Here is a 17439-nt window from a genome sequence, read left to right as displayed (position 1 = left end):
TTGATATGAAAGCTCTATTATTGGCTCATAATTCAGAGCCAGATATCATATAAAAATGCAATTCTGTTAAATATTGTACAGTATTAGCATAGCAGTACAAAGAAAAGAACAGAAGAGTATTTATTTGCTTCCAAACTTGCATTTACCTGAGGGTAGCTGACATTATAACACACCTACTCGGTTTTAATGTATTTACTGTGTTTTCACACAGACTTCTTCCAAAAACAAGGTAAGAGACAATTTAAAGATAGTTTAGCACATTTAAGGGATTTCTGTGTTCACATGTATTGGTGACTTAGTCCACTTGAAATTCAGATGTACCTGATTTTACTGTTGTCTTTGTTTTCACAGGGGACGTCAGGACACTTATTAAGTTACAAAGTGCAGATCCTTTGTTGTTAATCTCTTGAAGCATAGAAGCCTTGGATAACCATTCCTCCAATAAGGCCTAGAAAACATATATACATTTGTACCCAAGTAATCCTCATTTACGCTTTACACAGTAAAACAATAATGCCAGTTAATGCAGTATATGTAGTTGTTACAGTATATACAGTACAATGTGTTTTATACATCCCAGGACAGGGAGGCCAGTATGCTTAGTAGTGTTCTGCGATACCTCATTTAGGGAGCCTCGATTCGATACCATGCACAGTATCATGATATTTGACACTATCACGATTTTGGATCTTATGTCCATTACATGTTATTATTTATTATTTGTTATCATTTATTTCTTAGCAGACACCCTTATCCAGGGCGACTTACAATTGTTACAAGATATCACATTATTTTTACATACAATTACATTATTTTTTACACAATGTTAAATGGCTGGCACATTCCTTTTTTTGCAAGTACAAAGTGCCTAAGAGGCTAATATACAGTTAATAATGGTATAGCATGGTGGAATTCTTGCTAAAAACAAGTTCCAGTGTATTCAATGGTCATTGCCACCGACTATAAAATTTAAATAAAACTGATAAGAAAGCGCAATACTTAATAACCATTTTCTTTAGTTCTTATATATAAACAGAGAACTCTGATGTTTCGGACAGTTTCAAATACTCCAATTACAAGGAATCTCTTAATCATTATATATAATAAAATAACACAGAAATACTGTACTTTCCTTGAAGCAGACTCTTTATAACTAGGCCAGATGTTTTACATACAGGGGTACCAGAAGTGCCTTAAAAATGTGAGCAAGGAATGAAAAAATGAAGTACTGTTGTGGAAGCTGATTCACACAGGTACTTCAAGAAATGGCTTGATAAGGTTCTTGCCTGGATCAAACAACCAAATGGGCCAAATTGACCTCCTCTTGTTTGTAACATTTCTTATGTTCTTAAAAAGTCAAATACAACATAATACCTCCATGAATCTATACTGTTCAAATCTTTTAGAAAGTAAAACAAGTAAACACAAAGTATAAATGCTAAACTAGACTAGCCTGATTGATTCATGCACACTGTAAAAAAAAATGTTTTTTAAATGGACACAGTAATGTGTTACATTAGGGAACACACACAAATGTTGTATTCCTTAATTTTAAACACTATGCGTTCATTTTACAATTTTATAGTGTTAGATATTTTGAAAATAACTCCTTCCAAATAATTAAATAAAATTAGTCTTTCTGGCAAAGAACTGCTTCTAATTGTACTGAAAAATGCTGTTAACATACGCAATTCAATGGTGAAAAATTCAAAGTTAAGCATTATATTTAATGTTACATTTCTAAAACAAACAGGCTACTAATTTAGATGCCTTCCTCTTATGTTCTATTAGAACATAATTCTGTTTAAACGTATTCAAGCCAAATGTCTCCGTCAAAACAACGCCCCAGTGCACCTTAAATAAGAACATAAGACATTTTACTAATGAGAGGAGGCCATTTGGCCCATCATGCTCGTTTGGTTGTTAAAAATCTTGCAAACAAAGTAAATTAGACAAAAGACAACCATTCTAGCTACTATAATAAACTGTAAGTGCTTTTTATTGCTTTCATGCTGAACCTGCAGCCGTCTCGGAAGCTTCTAAAAGTCCTGTGCTTTCCTCTGCAGGTGAAGCAACACATTGATCCTTTTATCTGTAGAGAAACTGATATGCTAGCAAAGTCTGTATTCGTCCTGGTCTGTCCACCGCTCATGCATACAATTCAAAACAGAGGAGTTTCCCAGCTATCACAATACACACACATGAAATACTGATTACCACAAAATCCAAAGAATATAAAAATATCGCTCACATTTTTACATGCGGTACCGTTTTAATGACACGTGTGCAAAACATATTTTTGCAGCTTCTAGCAAATGCACTGTAATGATGAAATAAACAAGCATCAATGAACTCCCTTTTGATCAGCTTCTAGCGCATTCCTGTTTTATTTGTTATCTTTGCTGTGCCTTTTTTATAAGTAATACTCACTGGGGATTCACGTATTTAAAATTAAACTAAAAGAACTGAAGAAACTACAGTAAAATAAAAAAATTAAACTTCGGCAGAGATCGGGGTGGCGATCTGAAAGATGTTTCAATAAACTGGTAGTGTTTCCTCCCTTGTTTTTCACTTTTTTAAAACACTTTCGACATTTTGGCTGTCCGCCTTCAACCAGATTGCCGTTGTCATCTGGCTGAAATCCAAAATAGTTCCACACCAAGCTTCTTTCTCCGGCATTCGCGTAGGGTAGTTGGTCACTTCCACTAAGCGTAAAATGAGTAAGCTTAGTTCATAATGTTGCATAAAATTGCAAAAGCACACAATTACAGAGTTTTGTTTTAAAAGCTAAAAAAAAACACAGTATTGAAAAATCGTGATACTGCCATATTTTTATTAGGTATCGTAGGATTTTGGTATCATGATATACCGTAGGTATCGATATACCGCGGAACACTTAGCCACCATCTCACCACCTTACCACCTGTTTCATAACAGTGACAATCTGGTATGCCATGCATGAGGAGCTCAAGGCTGCCACCCAAAATCTATGTTGACTTGCTGTGGAACTTCTGCACAAATCTACAACTGTGGAACTTTCATTTTTGGGAAATAGCAATTCCCCCACAGCTGAGCAAGGCCTCAAAGGCTTGAGGTTTCAGTTATAAGCCTGTTCACAGATTCTGATTCTGTATAAGACTGTAGGAGGTGGAAATTGGGTCTGAGTTCACCATGTAAAAATCCAGAACAACTGAAGGAGCAAAGGGGTAAATTAAACAAAGAAGAGTTTCATTCAGAAATGTTTTTCATAGCAGCCACATCACATCACATCCTACACAATAAACATCTTAAAGGAAAGACTCATCATTAGCAGGAATCCCCAAAGAATACTGTACTCCTCTGACCTTCGCTTTCAGTAGATGTTTCTGATGGTCTTCCACACTACAAGCTGGTTTCACAACAGGGATCTTCTCTGTCGACTCATCTAGCCATTTTCTGAAAGACTCAACGGCACACTTGAATTCGGCCAACTGCCCTTGACAAGAAGAAACTTCTTCTTCTCTGCAAGTTAAAAAATAACTTTGACTCAGTCCCTTAAGTATACAACAAAGATGGCCAGTGATTCATTGTACTTTGTATGCTATATCACCTAGTTCAAAGGGGCCTGGTTTATGTACTATGGTAGTAACACAGTTTACAGTACATTGCCAGTGCTGTATGGTTCATAAATGGTGTTATAATGCAATATACTTGCATACTTACTTCTCCTTAAATGTGTCCTCAAACTCTTTGAATTTCTTTGAAAGATTGTCCACTTTTTCAAGAATGCGGACATTGCTTCCCTCAGGGCTAGCCTCTGCCAGTTCCTTAGACAGATTCCGTAGAAGTTCGACATCCTTGGCATAGTCTGATAACTCAGCATTTGTGTCCTGCCACATTACAGACAATAGATAACATTGTAACACTAGTATGCTATGCAAAAATTAAGATAAGGCAAACAGGGCCTAAAGTATAAAGCCTTGCAGAAAGTTAATTGACAGTAATTCTGGATTATATGGCATGCAGTTAGACCACTATCATATCAGAACTGTACTTGTAATAGAAGTATAACTCTGCAAACAAATCCTTCTATATATTTCATTATACACAGTCTAGATGAAAAATGTTTCAATTATAACTACTACGAAATGTATTTTTGTAATACTTATAATACTTGAAATGTATTTTTGTTTATGACTGTAAGTCGCCCTGGATAAGGGCGTCTGCTAAGAAATAAATAATAATAATAATAATAATAATAATAATAATAATAATAATAATAATAATAATAATAATAATAATAATACTACAACTGCACAGCAGCATAATTCTAATCAGGGCGGTCATACAATAAGTCTTTTTTTTATAAAATCAATAAATAAAGTATGATAAAAAGCAGTTTATTTGTTCTATTTTAAAGCCTGATTATACATAAACCTCAATGATCTCAGCAAGCATCGCTTTTAAGCCATCAAAATACTGTCAAAACTCAACTGGTTTTATTTTCCTGGGGATGAAAATGAACAACTGTGCCATACATTACATTTCAAGATGGTTTTGAAATCTGAGTAGAAACCTTAATTCATTGATCAGTTATAAACAGTGTTTATTGCAAATATGGGAATTGTAAGCTTATGTGAGTTTTTTTTTCTTTTAAATTACATCCTTTAGTCACCCCTATATAACCCATAAGTAATACAATTCCCTAGCCCATCATATTTAACAGTATAAATAAATAAAAATATCAATCAAACAATCAATCAAAAAAAGTCATACCTGTATTAACTGTGAAAGTTCATTGACATTCTTTCCAGGCCCATCCGTCTCAGATAGGGCCTGAGATCTTTTGGCCACAAACTGCTGGACTTTCTGTGCGGTCTTTTCAAACAGCTCCACTTTGTCCTTCAGCTCCTCTAGTTTGGTGACCTTCTCTTTGTGTTTCTTGCAGGAATCGGTGAAGCATTTCGAGAGGGTGTCCATTTTTGCTTGCAGAGACGAAGCAGTGGAAGGGTCTGCTGTCTCAATGAACTTTTTCACCTTCTCTTTCATGGCAGTGATACTGCTCTGACGAATTGAAAAGTCTTGCTCTAATACCTTAAAGAAGAAAAGACCAAAGGAACCAAGGGTTAGGAGCTGGAATATATATTGATATCAATCCTTAGCCGCAGACCATCCATGTGCTTGGGAGATGTGGAATATGCTGTTTACTTTAAATTTCCAACAGCACATTCTTAGTAAAAACACTAAGGGCCTCATGCACTAAATGGTGGTAAATTACCTGAAATACCATGTGCGCAAAAAGGAAGGATCTCTATACGTGAACGCTTGATGTTTCTGAACAGTATTTACATGTAATAAAATTAAAATGTGTTTAAAAATAAAAATACAGTTTTATAAGGTTACTTTTAATCTAGGGTTTTGTGTATTGAGCAACGCAGGAGGCTGAGCGTACTGTAGAAGATCAGTGGTGTGAAATGTTAAATGTTTTATTTTGCTACAGATGTGTCAAAAGAGCACAACTGTCTCTTGACCGTTTTGGCAGTACAACAACATAATGGAAAAATACAGTAGATCGTGGGATTTTATACAGCACTGTCTATTCCTACACAGGCAATCGTTTATCCTGGAAAAAATTAAATACAGTACGTGAAAGCAGATATACGTGTTTATCGTGTTTCCCACACAGCACTACTTGTGGTCTGCTCTATTTATATTGTGATTTAGACAGACACTGCCTGGTTTCAATAAGCGGTAAACTTAACACGTGCTGAAACACTAGGAAAGTTAGCACCTTTAAGTAAATATGGTTTTTATATCAAGTCCCTCCCTCATGGTATTAGGGGAGACAATTTGAATACATTTCCATGGATTGCCATTATTAATTGTGTGTAAATGACTCGATTCATTTCGTGTGCAGTCATTTGCCGCTGGTTAGTGAATATAGCAGGTGTTCAAATCACGCAGTAACGGGCTTACTGCATGGTAAACTGGTTACTTTATGTTTGGTCTTGATTTGGAGGGTGGTTCATAATAATGGCCATAAAAATAACTGTGTTTAATATGAACTGGCAGTACATGACACTATAGTGTTTAAGTTGTAAGTTTATAAAATATGACAACTCGCTTATGTGGTGCTTACACTGACATCAAATAAATTCTACAGCCTTGAAATTTGCAGGCCAGTTTTTCATCCTTATCCCAGGGTAATGAAATACTGAAAGGTCCTGCAATTGTATCACAAGTACATGCACATTTATAGCCACTTGAGAATGTTCTATGGATTTATAAATCTGACATGTGATCAGCAACACATTTTAGACTTCTGTCTAGGCTGCTTCAACTCTTGATCTCAGTCACTGACGCAACCCCCCTCGTACATTTTGGTGAAAGTGAGACATTAGCATACCAATGAAGCAAGCAACATTCTTTTTGCTAGAACAAAACATCTACTCACAGCCTTTTTACTGAGTATGTCTTGGATAGCAGTCGAGTTCAGAGGCACTTGATCTTTTTCTCCAAGGCTCTTCTCAACACCTTCCATCCAGGTCAACATTTCATCCAACCCATCCTGCACACTCAGAGACCGTGTCAAGGTGATCTGCAGCTTCTCATTACGATCACTCACCGCCTTGGAAAGGTTATCATACCTTTCTACGATATCATCTGGAAAAGGATTACAGAATGATGTTGTATGCATTTCTTTAATTTATCTGTATATTTTAAACCAGTTGGGATCTTTACTAGCCCATTTGACCCAGAAATTTAAAGTTAATGCGCATAACCATGATTTAAATGCATACCACTTGACTTCTACAAGACATATTTATATTCGCATGATCTCACAAGCAAAGAGCCTAAAAAAAAGGTAGTCCGTATATATAACCTGCTATACAGTACCTAAAAAGTACAGTGTAGTAGGTGCTTTCCACAGCGAACAACGATATAATGCATGCAATCTCACTTCTGTATTTAGAAAGGTAATTTCTGTACCATGTTATTATTACTATTACCAAAACTTTTTTTTTTTTTATTTTATTACCAGTTTCATATTAACATGCATATATTGTACATGGAAAACACTTAAAGTGAAAAACAATTACACTAATCAGGACTGTCATCAGATAATTAGTCACAAAAAACAAATGCCATTGTTTTAAAAAAAGAAAGAACAAGAAAATGACAAAATCTGTTTCTTAGAACGTACCCACTGTTTCTTGGATTGTATCTTGATTTGTCAACAAGTCCCCCTCTGTGGCAGTGAGAGCATCAGCTGTTTTCCGCAACTTCTCCACAGCACCTTGACGCCCTGACATCTGTCCCTGAAGAGCCTGCAGGTAAACGCCATTATTTTAACATCCTAGGCATATTCACATCTTGATTGTTTTTCTTCTAAACGTTTATATTACATATTGTGGTCTGCATTTTCAAAGGATTTACCCAAGTCTTTAATTAACTTCACATAAATTGCATTATAAGATATAGTTATTTGGTTCTAATTTTGCAAAACAAGCAGGGGTTTTTCTCCTGTAAAAAATAGGAGTTAATCAAAGACTGGAGTAATTGCTTTAAAAATACCCTTGTTAGTCTTTTGTTTGATAGAAAAATTGCTACATCACTGCCAATAACTAATTTGTGTTTCTTTCTGTACAACGTCATGCCTATTATGTTTCACATGCTCTCAGTTAAGTAACTATGCAGTGAAATATAGGGGAAGACACAGTCCAGTAACATACTTTCCTTAATTTGATTAAAGGTAGATCATGGCTTTATTTTAGGGAAATAATTTATTTACAGGTAATAACCATTTTATGCCAATCAAGCCAAATAGCCAATAAAACAGTGTGAAAGTCAGTTTATTGCCAAACACTGATGTAGCCAAAATAATTAAAGCACCATTTTGCTATTTAAGGCATTGTTGTTCAAATATTTAGACGCAGTGTGTAAAACTTAGGAAACAGCTACATTTTTTTCAAGGACAAGCCAATCTCTGACTGATTAAGTCTACTCAAATAAGCTTGCTTTTAAACTTACATGGTTTCTAATCCAAATTCTTTACATTTTGAATTACCTACATCAGATCTGGGCACCCTTAAACAATATAACAAGCCAGAGTTTTCCCATTGTACTTTATTGAAACTGATTGAATTAATTATGTGTAAATGATATTGCTTGCCTTGGTTTCCTCAAGCTGCTTTTGAAGATTTTTTGGATCAGCAGCAACAGGTTCTGCCAGCTGTTTTCTCGCAACTTCTTCGGACTTTGCTAACCATGATCCAAGGCCAGTTGACGCATCTTCATACTGTTTGTATTTCTCTACCACATCTTTTAGGTTGTTTCCCAGCTGGTTACACTGAAATATTAAAAAAGGGTATTGTAATATCATAACCGGTGGATATACAGTGATTCTAAACAAAAGAAATGTAAATTAACATTTAAGAAAGCATTCAAACAAAAAATGCCATCAAATAAAGCAAATAAAAACTATAATGACTGTCTCTCATCATGGATCCCAAACTACCACTTAATTTACATAGCAGATAAACTAACTAGGATCTCCTAATTTGACCCTCAAAATCATTTTTCAATAGAGAGTTTTAGATGTAGCCCTACACAGATATAAGTGGTTTGATTCACTAACAAAAACTTTGTTAAAATAACGTTAAGGTTGCATGACATCAGTAATGACATCAGCTATGACATGAATGTTGGCATATCTAATCACAGGACAAATGCTCTTCTAAGATTTCCCATAAGAACATTACACTAGGAAACAATTAGTCTGTGCTGGACTGTAGCTATCATGCTTCGTATGAAAATCACTCTGCCAACGTAGACACAATCACAGACAGAACAAGACACTTTCATTGCACTCACTGTCACTCGGGTCACTCTTTGCACTATTGTCTATAGACGTGATATAGGTGTTGTATAATTACTGCTGTTACTTCCAATGCAAAACTAGGCACACTTGCCACTATGCAAATACTGAACTGCAATATGGCATTGCCACATTTATCGAAGACCATTGCTTTCCAGAATGCATTTCAATATGTATTTCACTCAGTAAAAATATATATATATATTTTTGGTCCTCATTCTCCAGTGCCATGGAGAATGAGGACCAAACCCTGCTGTTTTGTCTCGTTATTGTCATATGTTCCTAAGAACAGCAGACGGCATAATATTCTGCAGACCAACAAACACACCCAGGTAATGTCCTTCTGGGCAGTCTTGGTGGAGCATTTGTCATGTGATTGATCATTGCTGATGTCATTACTGATGTCATGTATGACATTATATCTGATGTGACGCATAGGCATAATAGGGGCGAGTTAAGGTTCCGTGTCTTAACGTCCCATTTCCCGACTTTTGTGATTTTGAACTGCAACCTTAACGTTATTTTAACAAAGTTTTGTTACTGAATTTCCATATATATTTTTTTTTTACTTGAATCTACTACAGTATCAATTTCTAAAGTCCTACACATGTAGAAGGAAATATGTTGTATAGCAACCCATGAAGTGGAGACCACACAAAAAAAGACAACCAGCCTGGTATAATGCAGGTGAAACAGGACTGTTCTAAGAGATCTAAGTAAAATACTGCATCCCAACACATTTTCACCCAGGGTCAGGGACATAAAAATGCGAGATCATGTGTCAACTGGCTTATTATGTCTTTATGAGAAAATCTGTCCCTATGCACATGACTTTATTATACACTACAGCAATCCAGTAATGAGACCAGCTTTGTTTTTGTATGCAAAATGTTCTAACTGCAAAAACATGCTAGTTATCATCTATTAGTGAAACATATATAATACTCTATACAGCATACCGCGTATACAGTATCATGAACATGAGACATTAATGTAGCCTATAGTATAAATATTAGTGCAAATGTTACACTAAAATGTGTTACACTTAAATGTTATTTAAGCATTTGAACCCAAAGGAGTGCTATAAATATATGGATCTGTTAAAAAATAAAAAATAAATAGTTTTTATCCTGATTTATGAAGAACTAGTTTGTGCTGCTAAGCGTTTACCTCAGTATTCCATGAGTAATGCGGTTTTCTCAGAAAACATCCGTGGTCGTTCAGGTTCTTTCGGTTTAATCCAAGTGGACCCTGTAGTCTACTTCCAGTTGCGGTGTAAATAGCAACTTCATAAAGCACCAGATTTAATTTAAATATTCTACTGACATTTTTTTTTTTTTTTAAATAGGGTTTAAGTGCATATTTGTGCAGCCAGATAAATTTTAGTATGTTAGGCTATTTTTTTATTAATGTTTTTGGTAATCAAGCTGTTTGTTGTGTTCATAAAGTTAATTCAAAATGCCGTCAGGTGATCTGTTGCTGATGATCGCTTAAATAAGGTCTGCCTCAATTTGTTTTATTTTTACAACTTGTGAATGAAACCATAGAATAGTTACCTAGAACCACGTTTGCTATATTATCTACAAAATGTAAGTGATTCTACCAATCCAACCTGAAATCAAAAATGGCAGGCAGACTGATTGAACTTAACCCCACGTTTGGAGCTGCACAAAATAGGGGCTTATAATGGAAAGAACATTGGAACCATAACTATAATATGTGTGTGTGTGTGTGTGTGTGTGTTCCCATGGTTCCCTACTAAACAGAAACAGACCAAGTTATTTTAACAGTATGCTGCCATCTAGTGTTCAAAAATGTTAATGGCATACATACTGAATTTTATGTTCTAAAACCCCCAAAATTAACCCTAGTAGCTCCATACAGATCTTGCTTCAGGTTGTAGGTTTCCACAGCTACTTTTTTTAGCCGATCAGAGTTGTTGCATATCCACTGGTTTCAATTTGGACACCCAAAGCAAATGGCCCAGGCACGTTCCAAGCTGGAATTAACTCGACCTATAAATTACTGGAGTTGAATCTCCTGTATTACTGCCGGCATAAACTGTGTCAACAATGTGTCGATAATTTTGGAAAATATACAGTTAAATAATTTGAAAAAAAATTACAACTGTGTCAACAGTGTTAGTCAAGATCTGACAACTCTACCCAAATAACGTGTATGACTGATAACAATCCTAGTCATGTTGACTGAAAATTAGAGAGTTTGTGTATCGCTAATACAACTGTAAAATGACCACTAGAATTGGGTGTTTAAAGTATTGATGTATCTCAGTAATAGGGTAACCTCCTATTGTGTTGTTGAAATGGAAACTTTTCTGGCTGGTTTCACAGACCCTGATTAGCACTAGTCTTGGACTACTTTACCAAAAATAACATTAGTTGGTCCAAGAACATTAGTTGGTCCAGTCATGGTCTGTGAAACTATGTGTTTATGTTTAAATTGGATATTAAAGTACTAAATTTGACTTCAGTATCAGATGTCAATATAAACTACAATATGGTATAACATGTTTTCAACACATTTTACCTGGGCAACAAATAGACCGGTAACATTGGAGAATTACCTGGGAGTGAAGAGTTTTGTAGCGATTTGCTGCAGAGTCCAGTTTGTCTTGCACTACAGTACAGACTCCAGATGTATCTATGTCCAGTTCAGAGTCCTTGCTAGTATCTGCTTTGCTGCATGATTTGGCCGCATCCAACACCCTTTGTCCAGAGATAGTGATGAACCTCAGATCTCCTTTGTGAGAGATCACATCTTCCGAAAAGCTTCTCTGCCTTTGAAGCTTACCATTCAGAACACTAAGGTCGGGTGCTCCTGTCTTTAGGTCTGTGATCTCACCCTCAGATTGCTGCAGCCAGTTTTCAAATTCGCTACAATCGGTTTTGAATTTCTGAAGTTCTTCTTGTACCGAATGGATCTGCTTCATTTTGTGCTCCGTTTTGGTCAAAGTGGTTTCGTAGCAATCCTTCAGCTCTTGGATGTTTCTCTGCAGCTTTTCCTTCTCTTCTGGAGAAAGCATGTGGCCCTGTTTCTCAAGCAGAGCCTGGGCAGACTGAGTAGCAATGATAAAGTCTGGTTGCTGGGACAAGATTTCCTGATGATGAGCCTGTTTAATTAATGAAAATACATTTTAAGCATGGTTATTTTTCCTAAATGTATGGTCAATTGCTTAAGAGGCTTGGGCCATTGAGGTCACAGCTTTAATGTCCCTTTCTTTTACTTTTTATTAACAGTCTTAAGGCTTAGGACAGATTGCTGTACACTTTCAGTACAATCACTGGCCATCAGAAACTTCAAATATGTTTTTTCTAGGATCCAAATAGGTGGGACATACTGTATTTGATGGCTTAAATGACGATATTGCAGTGAAAGTAATGCACAGTTGTGCACCAATGTTGTGCTGTTTCACCTTGCATCTTAATATGTATATGAATACTAGATAACTAACAAGTACTATAGTCATATACTTGGGATTTTTATGTTTTATGTTTTGGGAGTTAACCTTTTTCCAGACCAGTAGAACATCATTAGTTTCAAAGATGGTATTTCATCCAGAGGTTACAATGTAAAATGAAACATTAAAGATGAGTATAACAAACGACACAAACAGTACATTGTCTGTACCTTGACTTTATCATACTCCTTGTTTAAATCTAATTCTTCTGTGGCTTTCCCTTTTCCATCCACAACTGTGCCTGTCTGGACCTGCTGCAGGTTTCCATTTGCTTCATCCTCCTCTACAATCATCAACGTGTCTGTGCTTTCCAGGGGAAGGTTCCCATTCTGTTTGGCCACCTGCTGTTCTACATTTCCTTCCATGTCCTTTTCTTTTCCTACGTTAGACAACCAGCCCAACAGTCCTTCAATTTTGTTCTTGCTCTCTTCCAGCTGCTTCACTGCTGCCACCTATGGGACAAAAACAACTACTGTTAGTTTCTACAGTATTTGTGCAGTAGTTAGCACAGAAGGCATAGTGGACTGACTGTTAAATGTACACTGTGGGGCCTTCTAGTCTGAGGGTCTTAAAGGGTATATAAGGACCTTTTTTATTTTATTGTGTTACATGTTCCCATGTGTTGCTACAACCTTTTAAGTAAGGTGTGTATATTATTATTTATTTCTTAGCAGACGCCCTTATCCAGGGCGACTTACAATTGTTACAAGATATCACATTATACATTATTTCACATTATACAGATATCACATTATTTTTACATACAATTACCCATTTATACAGTTGGGTTTTTACTGGAGCAATCTAGGTAAAGTACCTTGCTCAAGGGTACAACAGCAGTGTCCCCCACTGGGGATTGAACCCACAACCCTCTGGTCCAGAGTCCAGAGCCCTAACCACTACTCCACAGCTTGACTACTTTTTTCACTTTTAAATTGCAGTGCTCTGTTTCTATTATATTGGTCTAGCATGTATTTCTCAGAACTACATTTCACAACATCCTCTGCTCATTGGTAAATCCATCTCAGTTACATATGTGAGCAGGAGGATGATGGGAATTGTAGTTCTGAGAGGTCCAGCAGATCCATGGGAAGCATCTTGGAGGAAGAGGAATGCAATTTAGAAGTTTAAAAAAGTGGTCAAAATGTTAAAAAATAAAAAAAAAATACAACAATACACACACCTTACTTAAACAGTTGTAGCAACACATGGGAACATGTAACACAATAAAATATAAAGGTCCTTAAATACCCTTTAAGGGACACTATGTAGCATGTAACTGTAGTGCCATATTGTGGAGTGAAAAGGGATCGTTTTTTTATTACCTCTTCACAGACTTTACATAAAGAACAATTCATTTAACAGTTATAGCTTAACAACAATAATAAAATGGGCATAGATATACATATTAGCATATAAGATAAGTCTGCTGGTTTGCTGCTGTTTTGAGCATAATTATCTTTCCTATGCTACACTAGCGTCTGCAGTTTTGTCTAGGTGTGAATACAAGGTTACAGAATAGCCATGTGCTATTACAAATTGGTGACACAAAGCCAGTGTAAGACACAGAAAGTCTAACTAGGAAGTTGATAGATTTGTAAGGTTTTCTAACCTTTTCAGTTTCTTGCTTGATAGCTGTTGTCATCGCCTTGTCCAGGTCCTTCCTTGACTCCTCGGCACGCTGATTGATCAGTTTTGATTTGCTGTTCGCTTCCTCCAGTTTGTTCTCAATCATGGCTATTTGCTCTGGCTGCAGCTTGCCTCTGTTCTCTTCCAAGAACTTCTTAGTACATCTCACTACCTCTGTTAAGGCACTGTCTCCAGCCTGTACATCTCTTTGCAAGGCCTTAACAAAAGAGAAACAAATATGTGTTAATAATAATAGTTGCACAAAGAACTGTTGCATTCAGACTGTAACACATATATGGGTTATATCTGATATGGGAGCTCCACTAGCTTCAATCAGCCAGACCACTAGCACAGAACTGTCTGGGTGTCAATATGATTTTTACCCTGCTTAGATGGCAGCACTTCAGCACCTCAAACCAGAGCTGCCTATGACATCTGTTGTCAGGTTGTCAATGGTGCGGGATGAAGTTTGAGGTTGTTTTAAACAGACAGGCCTCCCTAGCAGTATTTACTACCAAGCATTGCTGCAAGCTACTGTTTTCTTTAAATGGCATTCTGTATTTATGGGTAATGGTTGTTTTAAAGTAGTTATGTTATTCTGTTTTTAAGAGGAGCTACTGCAATGCGCCACATATAATGGATTAAAATTGCTATTCTTTTTATAGCTGTAAAATGTGAAGATACTTAAACAGTAACTACTGGTGTTTGAAATGAAGTGTTCACTTTAACTACCAGGCACGGACGCTGCTTATAACAGTTTTGGTTGGTTGCTTTTATTTTTCTTTATACGACACACTTTCACATTTCCAACCGTTCTTACCTGATGCTCTGTCTGAAACTGCTGTAGGTCACCCAGACTATCTCCACTAATGGTAGTTTGCTGGTGACCAATAAGCCTGTTCTCTGTCTGCGTCAAGTGATGACACAACTCTTGCAGTTTTTCTGTGTATTCCTTTTGCTTTTCTGCAACATTCTAGAATGAGAATAATATCTTTTAACTCCAAACTCATTTTTTTCCACATTCATTAATTCATTCAAAACCTACATTTTTTCAGAGGTATGCTGTAAACATGATAGCAACTGAACTCAGTTTGAATGAGAATAAAAAACTTTAAGGAAATCCGTAACATTCTCACAACTTTGTTAGTGGGACAGTAACATCAGTGTTATTAAACAGCCAGAGTCATGCAAATTGAAGAAGTGTTTTGCTTTGGTGGTCCAGTGCAGTTAGCATTCAAACATGATGGGTCTTGATGCCTGAAAGAAGTAAAGGTGACCAGAACAAACATGTCAGTTTTGTAATATTATTTTATCAACAAAAAGCACAACTATGAATGCAGTATTTTGTTAAAAACAGAATCATGCAGGTTTATTCAGAAACACAGCATTCATGAAGTTTATTGTGAAATACAGCTCGGAATACAATTTGTAACCCCTTAACCTCCAAACGTTTTTGACATACATATCTGTACAGACCCCAAAATAAAATGTGTTTAATCTTTAAAGTTTATTGCACATAGCACATCACGTTTGTAACAGGATGGTGATGGAATGGTATTCTGAGGTATCCTGAAGATAAGGGGTGAAACAAAACTATATTAAGGAATGTTTTTTAAGGCTTGTCTTTTTATAATTCAACAGTGCTTTGAAAAATGAGAATGAACTTCCAACCCTTTGTAAGTTAACAAAAGGTTTCAGGAACTGAAAATTTAATTTCATTAATCAATACAATCCTTGTGAAAACTTTTTTTAAAATTAGTTATTGAAAATAGGGCCCACTGTAGAGTTAGATTTCATTCTTTTGTTTTAAGGTGAATACATTATTTTTACTTTTAACACTTTATGTTTTATTTCAAATTTTTATCTTAAAATGGCAGTCTTTTTAATATTTCTTGCATTCAAGGACACACTACTTTAAACAGCAAATGACTTCAAAAACCAAACCTTCTGATTACTCAGGTCTTGTCTTATTTCTAGATGAAGCATCAGAGTGTCTTGTTGTGTCAAAACCACTTCCATGAGTTCTTTGAAAGACTTCTGAGCAGCGTTAAGAGACTTTAGCAGCAGCTTGCTTTGGGTGGGAGAGAGATCTTGGGCATGTTCAGATATGAAGTACTGAACATCAAATGCTGTTGCATCTAGCTGGTTTTTTGTGATAGACAATGCTTTATCTAAGTCCTGCAGATGTGGAGAAAGAGATATATCACTTTTGCATAAAAAAAACTAGCATATTGCATATTACAGGGGTGGTCAATCCTGGTCATGGAGAGCCGCAGGGTCTTCTGGTTTTCGTTCCACCCGAGTTCTCAATTACTTAATTGAACCAATTGTTTTCTTAATTGGTCAACACTAACGTTTCCTAGGTCTTTGGCCATTGATGATTTAAAGAGACCCAGAAAACCTGCAGGATTGTGGTTCTCCAGGACCAGGCCTGGCCACCCCTGTATTATTATAGCAAATATGAAAACCCAAACACTAGTTTAATTGAAGCTGAATTCATTATGGTTACCTTGTTTTGCTGAATTCTGAGCTCCACTGTTTCCATATCATCAGTGTTCATGATATCAAGGTTTGTAATGCTTCCAGCACTTTCTTCAATACAAACTGAAAGCTTCTGAACCCTTTCAAGCAGTTCTTGGTTTGAATATGCTAATTTAGACTGAGAAAGGAAAAATAATAATATGTTACAAGTTAATATCAGCTATCATAAATGCCTGTCAATGCTATTGGCTGTCACAGTGTTTTCATTTGATCAATAAAACAGAAAGCTGCCATTACAGATTTATTTACCAGAGATGTTTATAATAACAAAATGCTTGCCTTTTCCGAGTAAATAGCATCTTTTACCAAATGTCTTCTTTCTGTGGACATTTTGCAAGCATCAGAGAAAGCAAGCTGCACATTTTTAGAAACCATTTCCAGATCGCAGCGTATTTGCATGGGAACATATTCATTCGCAGACTCTAATAACTGATCCGCTGTCTTCAGATCTTTGGTTAGAGTGCCAGCCAGTGAAGAAAGCTGTGATTCTAGCAACTAAAAACAAAAAAGTGCACGCTTAACAAACCTGTGACCAGCCAACAAATGAAAACAGAAAATGTATACTGTAAGGCTTATGCAAGCTTTGTGAAAATTCTAAGAAAATACACCATATAAATGCAGCTCTTATCCGGTGTATTGTGATTCCATCCAGCATGTGCTAGAAGTGTGGGTCACTATTTTATATTTGCTTGGGTTTAATTGTGGAGTTAGTGCTTTTCTGTCATTATTTATAAGAAACTAGAAAACCAACCTCTGATTCTTCAAGCTGAATTGTTAATGTGTCCAAGTTGTTGCCAAGAGGTTCTAGACTGTCCAGTTTGTTTTTCAGAAGTTCAAGTACCTCTGAATGATCCTGTAGCTTCCCGATGCATTTCAAATGGTGCTGTGTAGCACCGTTTGACTGTTAGAAAGTAAAGCAATAAGCATTATCATT

At 36.1% G+C, this 17439-nt stretch overlaps 1 protein-coding gene across 30 annotated transcripts in view; it reads right to left on the bottom strand.

Annotated features, from left to right (window-relative positions):
* Positions 1 to 17439, bottom strand: part of LOC117402333 (dystonin-like) — a 205066-nt gene that overhangs the window by 57119 nt on the left and 130508 nt on the right. For 28 of the 30 annotated variants that reach the window (XM_059023930.1, XM_059023934.1, XM_059023932.1 and 25 more), the window contains 15 exons: positions 17257 to 17406; positions 16785 to 17000; positions 16474 to 16623; positions 15909 to 16142; positions 14785 to 14937; positions 13948 to 14181; positions 12506 to 12787; positions 11442 to 11987; positions 8153 to 8329; positions 7184 to 7307; positions 6434 to 6642; positions 4756 to 5073; positions 3703 to 3869; positions 3345 to 3501; positions 322 to 448 (listed from right to left, as the gene is read on the bottom strand). In XM_059023930.1, coding sequence (XP_058879913.1) covers positions 322 to 448; positions 3345 to 3501; positions 3703 to 3869; positions 4756 to 5073; positions 6434 to 6642; positions 7184 to 7307; positions 8153 to 8329; positions 11442 to 11987; positions 12506 to 12787; positions 13948 to 14181; positions 14785 to 14937; positions 15909 to 16142; positions 16474 to 16623; positions 16785 to 17000; positions 17257 to 17406 — 3244 coding nt within the window. The remainder of the gene's footprint in view (positions 1 to 321; positions 449 to 3344; positions 3502 to 3702; positions 3870 to 4755; positions 5074 to 6433; positions 6643 to 7183; positions 7308 to 8152; positions 8330 to 11441; positions 11988 to 12505; positions 12788 to 13947; positions 14182 to 14784; positions 14938 to 15908; positions 16143 to 16473; positions 16624 to 16784; positions 17001 to 17256; positions 17407 to 17439) is intronic. The other 2 variants (XM_059023941.1, XM_059023951.1) reach the window with 2 other exon arrangements.

This window comes from Acipenser ruthenus, chromosome 5 (assembly GCF_902713425.1).
Source record: "Acipenser ruthenus chromosome 5, fAciRut3.2 maternal haplotype, whole genome shotgun sequence".
Lineage (NCBI taxonomy): Eukaryota > Metazoa > Chordata > Actinopteri > Acipenseriformes > Acipenseridae > Acipenser > Acipenser ruthenus.
The sequence above is the reverse complement of the archived record's forward strand: the minus strand, read 5'-3'. Positions and strand labels throughout refer to the sequence as shown.